This window comes from Lissotriton helveticus, chromosome 1_1 (genome assembly GCF_964261635.1).
Source record: "Lissotriton helveticus chromosome 1_1, aLisHel1.1, whole genome shotgun sequence".
In the NCBI taxonomy this organism is placed as follows: domain Eukaryota; kingdom Metazoa; phylum Chordata; class Amphibia; order Caudata; family Salamandridae; genus Lissotriton; species Lissotriton helveticus.
Genome location: NC_136057.1, coordinates 309,031,144 through 309,043,594, shown reverse-complemented (window position 1 = coordinate 309,043,594; position 12,451 = coordinate 309,031,144). Strand labels below are relative to the sequence as shown.

At 47.4% G+C, this 12,451-nt stretch overlaps 1 protein-coding gene across 1 annotated transcript in view; it reads left to right on the top strand.

Annotated features, from left to right (window-relative positions):
• LOC144800058 (solute carrier family 23 member 1-like) overlaps positions 1-12,451 on the top strand; it is a 329,120-nt gene that overhangs the window by 285,387 nt on the left and 31,282 nt on the right. Inside the window, exon 10 of the mRNA XM_078671654.1 lies at positions 10,313-10,421. Within this exon, the coding sequence (XP_078527780.1) occupies positions 10,313-10,421 (109 nt within the window). The remainder of the gene's footprint in view (positions 1-10,312; positions 10,422-12,451) is intronic.

Here is a 12,451-nt window from a genome sequence, read left to right as displayed (position 1 = left end):
CTTACCGGGTGTCCATACAGCAGTTCAAAGGGACTGAACCCTAGGGACTTCTGTGGCACCTCAAGGTAAGCAAAAAGAAGGCATGGCAAGAGGACGTCTCAATTACGCATCATAGGTTCCTCAAGACCCGTAATCATGCCTTTAAGGGTCCGGTTGAATCTCTCAACCAGCCCATTACCTTGTGGATAGTAAGGAGTGGTGAACTTGTAGGTAACACCACACTCCTTCCACAGAAACTTCATATAACTGGAAATGAAGTTTGTACCTCGGTCATACACCCCCTCTCTGGGGAACCCCCATGAGAGAAACGGAGGCCGTCACTGTCCTGAGCGGGATGGCTTCCGGGTACCGGGTAGCGTGGTCCACCAAGACCAGGATAAACCTGTTGCCTATGGCTGTCTTGGGGTCCAGTGACCCCACAATGTCAATGCCCACCTGTTCAAAGGGGGTATTGACTACAGGGAAAGGTTGGAGAGGAGCCTTGTGCTTCCTTCCACTTTTCCCACTTGCCTGGCAAGTTTGACAAGTCCTACAATGATTATCGGAACGCTTCCGCATCTGGTACCAATAAAAAGTGGGTGACAAGCCTTTCAAAGGTCTTGTCCTGCCCCAGATGCCCAGCTAAAGGCAAGTCATGAGCCAAACCCAGTAGGAAGACTCTGAAGCACTGGGGTACCACCAGCACACGGGCTGACCCAGGCTCAGCAACCTTAGACTCGCTATACAGGAGGTTGTTCTCCCAGTAGATCCAATGTGATCCAGACTGATCACCTGCTGCCTGGTTTGTGGCCTGTTGCCGTAAACCCTCAAGAGAAGGGCACTTCCTCTGCTCTGCACAAAATTCTTCACTGGAGGGCCCCCCTTCTTGCTGCCAATGGGTCAGCTCAGGTAGGTCCCCCAGTTCAGCAATTTGCTCCCCTGAGACCTTAAGGGCATCCCCCTCAAGGTCTGCCTCCTTCTGGACCGTGGGAACAATGGGGGCTGGTTTTCCATGCCCCCTACCTCTTCAAGGCAGGTTCCTGAGCCATACTTTCAGGCTCCAGGATCTCTTGAACACCCTTGGCTGCCATAGACCGAGTGGTAACACACACCCACTCAGGCAGACCCAACATCTCTAAATGAGCCTTCTTCTCCACTTTAGCCCAAGGGGAGCTCTCCAAATCATTGCCCAACAGACAATCAACAGGCATGGCTGGCCTCACAGCTACTTGAAGAGTACCAGAGACACCCCCCACTCAAAGGGAACCTGAGCCAACTTGCAGTGACTCTCTGTGTTGTCAGCGGCAACAACTGGGAAGAATGCATTGGGGACCACCTGCTCTTCAGACACCAAGTGGCACTTGACAGCTGTCACACTGGCTCTGGTGTCTCCAAGAGCCTCTACTCTGTGGCCATTGATGGTCACCCACTGCCTGTATTTTTAGTGTTATCAGGCAGTGGAGCTTTAGGGACCATCTCAAAGTCTCCTAAAGAGGCAAGGGACATTTCCGTGGGATCCCACCCACCTGGGGCACCCATCTCCTCCCCACTTACGGCTACACTGGCCATCTGACTGGGTGGTGCATGGGGGGCACATACTGACCCTTTTGGGGACACTGGGGATCATACCAACAGTGTCCCTCCTGCCTACACTGAAAGCAGGTAACTTGCTTCCTATGAACAGGTTTACCTGTTGGGGGCTCTGATATCTTCTCAGGAGGAGGCTGGGAACCTTTCCCTTGGTTCCCTTGGGGAATACTTTAGGGCCCTTTCTGGAACTCCCTCTGTTTACCCTTGTCCCCCCAGTCTTCTGCTGGGTACCCTGCCCACCTTTGGCGGAGTCTCCTACGTGACCCTTGTGGACCCTGGTACTGACCCAGCGGTCCGCCTCCTCAGCAAGCTTCCTAGGGTTAGTCAACTTGCTATCAGTAAGGTGCTGGCGTAGCTCTGGAAAACAATTAGCAGACAAGTGCTCCTTTGCAATCAAATCATAGAGCGCTTCAAAATTATCCACTTTGCTACCCCTCACCCAACCATCCATAGCTCTGCAAAAGAAAGATACATATTCTACGCAAGTGGTTCCCTCCTGCTTCTTACAATTCCTGAATCTCTGTCTATAGAGCTCTGGGGTCAAACCATATCCTATCATCAGTGCTTCCTTCATGTGGAAATAAGACATCCTATTCTCACTGGGTAAGTCTAATAAAGTATCCCTCCCATCACTCACAAAGCGGCCCCAGAACCCTGCTCCACAATCCTTCTCAGGGACCCGGTGGGCCAACATTGCTATCTTATAGGCTGCAAACCACTGCCCAATATCTTCATGCTTATGAAAATCTTTGATGACATCCTTGGGGATATATACCTTGCCTTCTGAAGGCAAAGATGGTGCGCTGCCACCACAGGGATTGATCTCTAAGCCCTTTGCCTTGATCTCTAACTCCCTCAACATCCTCTTATGTTCCATTCTCTTTCTCTCTCTCTCCAAGGAGAATCTGTTACTCTCTAATTCCCTCTGACCCTCCATCTTAAGCTTAGCCATCTCCGACTTGTGTGCCTATTTCTCTCCCTGTCTTCCAGCTCTCTCGGGGACAGGTCTTTGGAAGAGGTACTACTGCCAGGTGGGGACGGTACCCCTCCCCTGGTAGGAAACCCATCTGCATCCCCAGCTGGCTCCACCACCAACTCAGGGGGATTTCTTGCTTCTACCCAGGCCTTCAGCTCCTTTTGGTAGTCATCCTTTTTGGAAATGCCTGGTGTAGCAACTTTCAATTTCTTGCAGAGATGCTTGAGCTGTTTCCAAGTGTAGGTTTCCAACCTCTCTTCCTCAAAATCTAGATCCATAGATGCAACTGATGCTGGTTTACTCATGGCACTAAGAATTGGCAGTTCTCAGGAAAAATAACAGTCCAAGTAAAACAATTATACCAAAAAAAGTATGTGGTCGCATTTGGTCTGCACTCACTAGTAGTGTACACCAATTGCTGTATATGAGTCACAAATGCAGGCCCAAATCCTCACCGCTGACCAGCAATGTTAGATCTGGGGTCTCTAGTTGGCAATGGTATACACTTTTGACCAAATAGGGACCCTTGCTTCTAAGTCAGGGAAAGGGGATTACACTACTGGATAACCCCTGCTCACCCCCTTGGTAGCTTGGCACGAGCAGACTGGCTTATCTCAGAAGCAGTGTGTTAAGCATTTATGAATATACACAGGAATACAGTGAAAAACACTACAGATGGACACCACACAGGTTTTATAAAAATAAGTATTCCTTATATAGACTTAACACAAGACCACAAACAACAAAAATCCACAATACTGTACTTAAAGTTGAGTTAAAGATGGTAGATGCTTAATTCAAGTTGGTGATAAATGCGACAAAGTTCTCACAAAAGTACCTGGATGCGTAACGCAAAACAAACAAAAGGCTCGCAGGAATGGAGATGCATCGGTTCCTTGCTTCGGGGGAGACGATGCATCACGACTCAATGCTTGCGAATTCCCATTCTTTGCCTCTTTTTGTGCTTGGTGTAGGGCAGAGGTCTTCAATCTGTGGGGGGCGACCCCCATGGGGGCCCTGGATTCCTGGAAAGGGAGTCGCACATTCCGCAGCTTCACTTGTTCTTGCAATCAAAAAGGTTTGCTTTCCTTTTGGAAAAAGACAGCCTTCCTGGAACAGCAATTTTAGATCATTATCGGCTGCTTGCCTGAATGAAATACAAATCAGTTAATCTGCAAGTGTAAAGGATGAGCAGTTCTGGCTTTAATTGATCAAATAACTCCATGGTTTGTGATGACAAAAATACATATTCAATTCAAAAAAACTTTATTTCGGTCAGTGTGGCCTTAAAAGTACAGCTCCTGAAATCATATAATAAAATACACAAGGGCATACGGATATCAGTTTGGAACACTATAAATAAACACAATACACCTAAATATATAAATTGACTTCCTTCATACATTGTGAAAAATATAGTTTTTAGGTGATATTGCTAGGCGGTTAAAACATATTAGTTTCGGAGAGTGCATAGTGCAATAAATAAATAAATAATTTAGCTAAAAGAAGGACATTCATAAAAAGAGACAGGTCCATAAATCAGAAACAGTAGACTTAATCATGGGCAGCAAATATACTAAGTTAATAGAATAACATTAAATCCCTATAACAAATCCTACACCTCCTTGGAAGATTTCAGTAGAACCCTTCTAGTACACCACATAGAATATCGAAATCCGGCAACTCAGAAAACAATTGGGATGCTGAGGTCAGACTTCAGTATCCGAAACACCTCAAGGCAGTGCCTACTGCCAATATTCCTGCAAATCTGGACCAACCATCGTTTCCTTGCTTTATAGTAGCCAGGGCAACTAAAAAAACATGTAACACTGATTCTTCTGGGAAGTCACATGCAGGGCAATGTACCATTTGCTGGTTTCTCCACTTCGCTGTAAAACAGCAGAGCGGAAGAACCCCAAACCTGAATTGTAAAAAAAGCTTTCTTGCCTCCACCGGTTTGATAAGGTCTAATACTACCTCAAAGCGGAAATTAACTTTTATTTCTAAGAAAGTTAGAGATAGTTTGCCTGTTTTGGAACAAGAATGAAGTTGGGCCATTCTATACTCTTCTTAATGGACATTCATTTGTTTCTTTGAGATTTGAAAACAGGCACGGTCAGGTTCGGCCCAGCAATCGCCCAGGCCCATATTAGTTAGTTAGTAAATGTTTAATATGGGCAAACCAGGAAAGTCTGACGGCACCCTGTACCAACATGACTACAGATAATTCCTCCCTGTACGATAGAAGTTCAGGAGTGGTCGACAGGCGACGCCAACACATTAAAGGTTTAAGGCTCGACACTTCCGCAATCGCCATTAATCCTGTATCCAATCACAGCGGAATTAATGGGGTGCCCAGTGGTAGTCTAAACAGCTGTCTCAGATATTGGTTTTCCACCTTTGATAGGGTCTCAAGTTTAGAGTGGCCCCATAACTCGGCGCCATATATTGCTCCACCTCGAGCCTGGGCCTTGTAGATTTCTAGTGCCGGGCTGACGGCTCTCTTGCTAGACCTACTAAAAACCTTCATGATGCCACAGGTCGATTGAGCTAATTTTAGTGTCGACTTAGTAATGTGAGCCCCCCGTCCATATTTTCAGTAATGGTAAGGCCTAAGTAAATAAAGGATGAAACTTTTTCCAGGGGTTTACCATTTAATGAAGGGTTTGGGCGTGTACATTTTGAGCTATTAAATGCCATAAATTTGGTTTTCTGTAGATTTATTTCTAAACCTCTTTACTGTTTATTTTTTTTTTATACAATTGCTGTGTACATTTCATGTTTGTCCTCTCTTCCAACCTATTGTAAAGCGCTCTGATATCCTTCGGGATCTTGTTCGCGCTATATAAAACTTTATAAATAAATAAATACAGAATAACTCAAATTTATCTAAAAACCTTTGAATCCCCATGGGTGATTTAGATACCAAGAAAGTGTCATCGGCAAACATCATTGCTGAAATTCTGCGGGAGGCTAACTTAGGGGCATCTAGGTCTTTTTCTGTTAACAGGGCATCAACCTGTTAATATAAAGGCTAAATAAAGTAGGCGCGAGCACGCAACCCTGGCATACACCACGTTTAATGGGTATGGGAGCAGTAAGTTTTCCATCCCTACCATATCTTATTTGTGCATAATTATCTTCATGGAGTTGCCTAAGAAGTTGGATTAAACCCACCGGGACTCCCATCTCACCAAGGACTGACCATAGTTTTTACCTTGGCACCAGATCAAAATGCCAACCTCAGGTCTCCAAAAATTAGGTATAGACTGCCCCCCTCCAGGCAGACGGTCTTCCAGTACAACAACTGCAGTCTTAATACTTGGTCCAGGGTCGACAACTTTTCCCTGAACCCTGCCTGAAGGGAGGACAGTACCCGTTTTTCTTACATCCAGGATTGTAGCCTGGCAAGCAAAACGCATGCAAATAATTTTTGGGAAATATCTATTAAACTAATGGGTCTGTAATTAGTTGGTAGAAGTGGGGAACCTTTTTTAAAAATCGGAATTATCTCCGCATCAAGCCAGCTAGAAGGAATCTTCATGCCCTGCAGTATGGCATTAAAAAGGACCCAAAAGTACGGGGTCCAAATAGCTGGTTCACTCCTGCAGAGGTCCCCAGGGATCTTATCCAAGCCTGGAGCTTTGCCCGGTGCTATTTTTACCAATGCGGTACAAAAGGGGGTGGTGATGGACGGAGCATCTGAACCAATCAAACACTCACACCCAGTCAAAAGATCTGGGTTTGATCCATCACCGTTCTTTAGCCCACTCTGCCACCCCAGTTCAGACCTGGCTATATGCAAATCAGTCTGACCCTGTGCCGCATGGGAACAGTCCAGCCCGAACTGCCAAGCCATGCCTTCCCTGGACCGGAAACAAGCTTCCGAGGGCCGGTTTCTGGCATTACAGCCGTCTTCAGCCCGGCTTGCTTGAATCCAGTGGCAAAGTGAGCAAGAGACTCACATCTGAGCATACCCTGCCACATTGATTGGTTCAGATGCTCCGTCCATCACCACCCCCTTTTGTACCAGATCTTTTGACTGGGTGTGAGTGTTTGATGGGTTCAGATGCTCCGTCCATCACCACCCCCTTTTGTACCAGATCTTTTGACTGGGTGTGAGTGTTTGATGGGTTCAGATGCTCCGTCCATCACCACCCCCTTTTGTACCCAGATCTTTTGACTGGGTGTGAGTGTTTGATTGGTTCAGATGCTCCGTCCATCACCACCCCCTTTTGTACCATTTTTACCAATGTGCCCTCTATTTCCTTTAGACTTATGCATATACTTGAACCACTATTAGAGTGAGAGTTTAATTCCCCATTGCTTGCAGGGTAATCCACTTCCGAGTAACAGCAAACAATTGGGTCTCCCTCAGGCTTCTTTTCCTCAGCATAAAGGGATTCAAAGTGCTCCCGCCAAACCTCTTCAGCCAGGTTCAGTTCAACCACTGTTTTGGGGGTAGAAGAACCTAAATTTACAATACCCCAAAACGTCCTCATGTCATTAGCCCCAAGGGCAGTTTTCAGTGTATCCCAGCTTTCCCTTTCCCACCTTTGTTTAGTCTCTTGAACAACCACTTTATAAGCCTTCCCTGCAGTTTTTATTTGTGGCGATTGTTAGCTTTAATCGATATATCAAATGGTTACACACTCTATAGTAAGGATCGTGGGTTATTACTAGATTACATTTTAATTGACTCAAACTCCTGGGATAGGATGATTGATTTTAAAATTATTACACGACTAGATAGTGACCACCATGCCCTAACAATAGAACTAAAAGCACTACATTTTGAGAATGAGCACCCAGTTAACCCCATTGATCCTAGGTTGTCTCAAATTGTAGGAGAAGAGTGCGGTGGACTAATTTCCTTCAATCGCAGGATAAGATGAGTAGTCTATATGACGCTCTAATCCCTGTGTTTGAAAAGGTGTCTGTTCTACACACGCAAAGTAGGGACGACCTAGATTTGGAAGTGGTTGAGATGAATTTTTCTAAATTAAAGGAAGTCTCATTGGATTTCTTCTACCCTAACAAGACCACCAGACCGGTCAGGTCCCCATCCCATCCTTGGTATAATAACCCATGCCGTAAGGCAAAAAGGGCACTTTTAGTATCGATTAAAGCTAACAATCGCCCACTTTTGCCGGGAAGGGAAGAAGAGAGATGGGGCGGATGTTTTTGAGGTCTTTGGGGTCTGCTGTGGATTTCTTCAGAAGGGCGTTGATCTCTGCGTGCTTCCAGCTCTCTGGGAAGGTGCGGACATGAGGGAGTTGCTTATGACGTTCCGTAGGTGGGGAGCGATGATGGTGTTGGCTTTGTTGAAGATGTGGTGAGGGCATGGGTCGGAAGGAGAGCCGGAGTGGATGGTGTTCATAGCTTGGGCGGTGTCTTTGGTGCTGATGGGAGTCCAAGCGCTGAGGGTGGTTGTAGGGGGTGTTGGTTCGGTGCTGGGGGCGGAGTTTGGGCACTGAAGCTGTTGCAGATATCGGCGATCTTGCGGTGAAAGAATGTGGCGAGGGAGTTGCAGAGGTCTTGCGACGGTGTGATGTCGTTGCTGTTGGCGTTGGGATTGGAGAGCTCTTTTACGATGCTGAAGAGTTCCTTGATGTTGTGTGTGTTGTTGTCCAGCCGTTCTTTGAACGATGTCTTTTTGGTGGTGCGGATCAGCTGGTGGTGTTTGGGGGTGGCGTTCTTGAGGGCTGTCATGTTTTCTGTCGTCTGTTCACGGTGCCAGGTTTTCTCGAGGGTTCGGCAGGATTTCTTCGATTCTTTGAGGTCGTCGGTGAACCATGTCGTTTTCCTGTTGCGGGGCTTGCCTGGAGGGTTTTTCAGTGGTGCGAGGGCGTCAGCGCAGTTGGCGATCCACTGTGTGAGGTTGCGGGCTCTGTTGTTGGTGTCAGTGGTGGTGATTGATGGGTTCTGGCTCAGTGATGTGGTTAGCTGGTCTGCAGTGACTTTGCTCCAGCAACTACCGGGGATCTGTTGAGGGCGGTGGTGGGATGTGGTCTTCTTAAAGGTGAAGTGGATGCAGCTGTGGTCGGTCCAGTGTAGTCCGGTGAAGTGGCTGAAGGCAACGTGGCTGCTGGCAGAGAAGATGGGGTCGAGCGTGTGGCCGGCGTAGTGGGTGGGGGTGTTCACCAGTTGCTTGAGTCCGAGGTTGGCGAGGTTGTTGAGCAGGATGGTGGTGTTGTTGTCATTGTTGTTCTCCAGGTGGAAGTTCAGGTCCCCTAGGAGGATGTAGTCTGATGAGGCGAGGGCATGTGGGTTGATGAAGTCGGCGATGGCTTCACTGAATTGTGTACGTGGGCCCGGGGGTCTGTAGACGAGGGTTCCTCTGAGGGTGGTCTTTGGGTCGGTGTGAATCTGGAAGTGTAGGTGTTCCGCGGTGGTGAGGGCATCTTCGGAGTTGGTTGTGACGTCGATGGTGTTCCTGTAGATGATGGCGATTCCTCCTCCGGTTTGGTTGTCGCGGTCCTTGCGGGTGATCTTGTAGCCGTCCGGGATGGCTATGGCGATGTCGGGGGCTGAGGAGGCGTTCATCCAGGCTTCTGTGAGGAAGGCGACGTCTGGTGCTGTTGTATCGAGGAGGTCCCAGAGTTCGAAGGCGTGCTTGTGGACGGAGCGGGTGTTGAGTAGGATGCACTTGAGGTGGTTGTTGTTGTTGCCTGGTCTGGGTGGTGGTATGTAGGTGCGGACGCAGGTGAATTTGCAGGTTTGGCAGGAGAAGGGACCGTGGGTGCGCTTCGGAGTGGCTTGGTAGCAGGCGGCTGGTCGGCCGGTGTTGAGTGCCTGGAGGGTGGTGGTGTCGGATCTCAGTCGGGTTTCTTGGTTTCGGCGGGGGCCAGGGGTTCTGACGCTGGGCGCGGTCCAGGCGCGGACGGGCGCAGACGGGCTTGCCTTTGGCATGCCTGTTGCGCGGCAGCTGCGCGGCCTCCATAAGAAGGGCTATGGGAGGGAGGAGGAGCTGGGAGGCGGCGAATGGGGCACCAGGGGGGCGGGGCCGCAGGGAGGCAGTGGCAGAAATCGCGAGGGAGGGGAGGGGGTGGGGTGCAGGGGGGGAGGGCAAAGGGCACTGGGGCGAAGTGGCAGAAAAAAAGGAGAAAATAAGGAGAACCGTAGATGGTGACAGAAAGGAAAGGCAGAAACAGTGGTAAAAAAAAGGAAAAATCAGTCCGAGGTAGAAGAAGAGGACTGCAACGATCACAGGCGAGGGCACAGCGGGCAGTGGGACAGCGGGACCGTGTGGCGGCGACCTACCTGGTGACAGGGTCAAAGGTCATCAAAACGTTTGAAGACTTCTGGTGTAGGGCTATCTCTCCCTTGCTTTAGTATTGGAACATTGCTGTTGGTTGTCATGTTTTGTAGGTGAGGTAAGATGAATTATCCATATGAGTTAGGCCGCCATCCAAGTGCTTTAATAAATAAGCATATCATTTTAGTGTGGTCAACAAGTGTGGTACAGGAGTTAGTTTGCCTCTCCTGTGTGTACTGAGGGCATGTTTGTCTATGTTGGTGAGTACCTGTTCTCTCTGTATTATAGTCATATTGGAGTGTGTGTTTCTTTATTTTTGTATGTGCAGATATGTAATACATCTACGAATGCACGTTTGTGTCTGTGTATTTTTTGCACTGTTGTACGAGTTTGTCAATTTTAAAAGGTTTAAAGACCAATGATTGTTAGCATGTCTATGTCCCTGTCTGCTGCAGACCTCGTGTGGGAAGCAGTGTTTTGTGTTTTAATGAAAATATTTTTTCCCCCAGTTTGCAGATATGAATTCTTCAAGGAATATATTTATAGTTGGATTTTCCCTTTTTATTGGTCTTACTGTTCCCAACTGGGTCAGCCAAAACGCCCGGCTCATGGAGACTGGTGAGCATAAAAGTCAATATCTTAATGGAACATAATAATAATACTATTTCTAATATTAATATTAACGATAATATCTAATTCTGTCTGTTGGTTTTAGTTAATATGTTAACGTAACACTTAAAAATGACTTTATTTTTTTGCTAATAACAACAATAATAACAATAGTGCTGATGAAAAAGAGTATGAATTGTATGTTTCTCCTTCTAATAATGTTACCTTGTGTAACTAACACCACAGACTGAATTATCGCTTAATATTTGTTGTTTCTTACGAGTGTAGTTTATCTGCTTTTATTGACCTTTTAAAAATAGGATGCTGAAATGACTCAGAACTTTAACCCCTTCACTGCGGCGGCTATTCCGCCGCAGTGCTAAGAGGGCGGGGCGGGCGCATGCTGGTGACGGAACCGCTCCGTCACCAGCCGCGGTTGAGCTGTGCTCGTGACGGAGCGGTTCCGTCACGGCCCCGCCCGCTCAATAGAATACGCCGCCCAGGCGCGGAATTCGCGCCGCGCAGGCGCGCTGAGCGCGCCGTGATGGAATTGCTCCGTCATCAGCACAGCGCGACCGCCGCTGATGACGGAGTGGTTCCGTCACCAGCAGGGGAGGGGTTAATGTAAAGGTTGCAATCAGGTGTATGCAGCAGGTACTGCACCTATTGAGATATGTTACCAATACACAATCCATGAGAAACACGGCAGCATAACATAGAGTATAACTAAAAGGTTGGGCCCAAAAATGAGAGAGTAAAATAGATTGAGAGATAAAACTTTAATTTTTTTTTAAACTTCTTAATTGTTTTACAACAGTCACCACACAGTTATATTTTTTTACTTTGACAAAACAAAGTTAAGAAAATAATAGAGCTAAACCTTGCCTTAACTTATGACCATTAGGAAAACTGTTTCCATCTGTTAAGTAATTGAAATATGCCATTGATGAAGAGGGCTGGAGTAGCCGTAGAGGGCCTCAGGCGTTTCCCCGGTAGGCTGGAAAGATGGGGGCCAGTTCTGCAATATCGACCCCCAGTAACAAAAGCAGCAGTGCTTCACACTTGCAACCCTGTCCTCCCTTCCTCCCTCATGGGGCTGGATCTACACAATTGCCAGTGCTGCTTTAGGTTCCAAGTCCGGACCTGTCGATGAGCCAGTAAACAGTGTTTTTCTACTATCAAGTGCGATTTACTGTGCCAATAAACTTTGGCCTTTGCAATGTAGTAGTAAATGTGTGAATGTGCATTTTGTTAGTACAGTTGAACTAAAAACGTGTTATTAGGCCACATTTATTTTGAGTGCCTTGGCATACATAAATATCTCTCTCTCTCTCTTGTCAATGGCGTTGTGTTAATTTCAGGCAGCTTCTCGGGCACACTTTTAACTTCCAAGTTCATGCCCCAGTGGGCGTGGCTTTTGCAAAGCCTTGTGGTGCTCGTAGTGCCAGAATCATGAGTCCGTCTGAAACAACAGTAGTAATAGTCTATTTAAACCCAGGTGGGTAGATGGAATATCGTGCTGAAACTGTCTGTTCCGCTTCGTTGTTGTCAACCTGGGAACGCTGCCTCCTGGAGTTTAAATGACCCCATCTCGGCGCCATTTAACGGGCCCACTTTCTCGCGGTGAGCTCCTTCAACGGCTGAGCTTGGCCGCAAAACATCAAACGTAACAGGTAGCCCTGAATGAAGAAGCCAGCAAGCAGGTAAGTTCTCCCTTTTATTGATGGTGACCAGCTCGCACGCAGGCAGCAGCAAGATAAGGACATCCGCTTGTTCAATCAGCCAAACGCGTTTCGGGAACCCAATCCCTTGGTCAATGGCGTTGTGTTAATTTCAGGCAGCTTCTCGGGCACACTTTTAACTTCCAAGTTCATTCCCCAGTGGGCGTGGCTTTTGCACAGCCTTGTGGTGCTTGTAGTGCCAGAATCATAAGTCCGTCTGAAACAACAGTAGTAATAGTCTATTAAAACCCAGGTGGGTAGATGGAATATCGTGCTGAAACTTTTTGTTCCGCTTCGTTGTTGTCAACCTGGGAACGC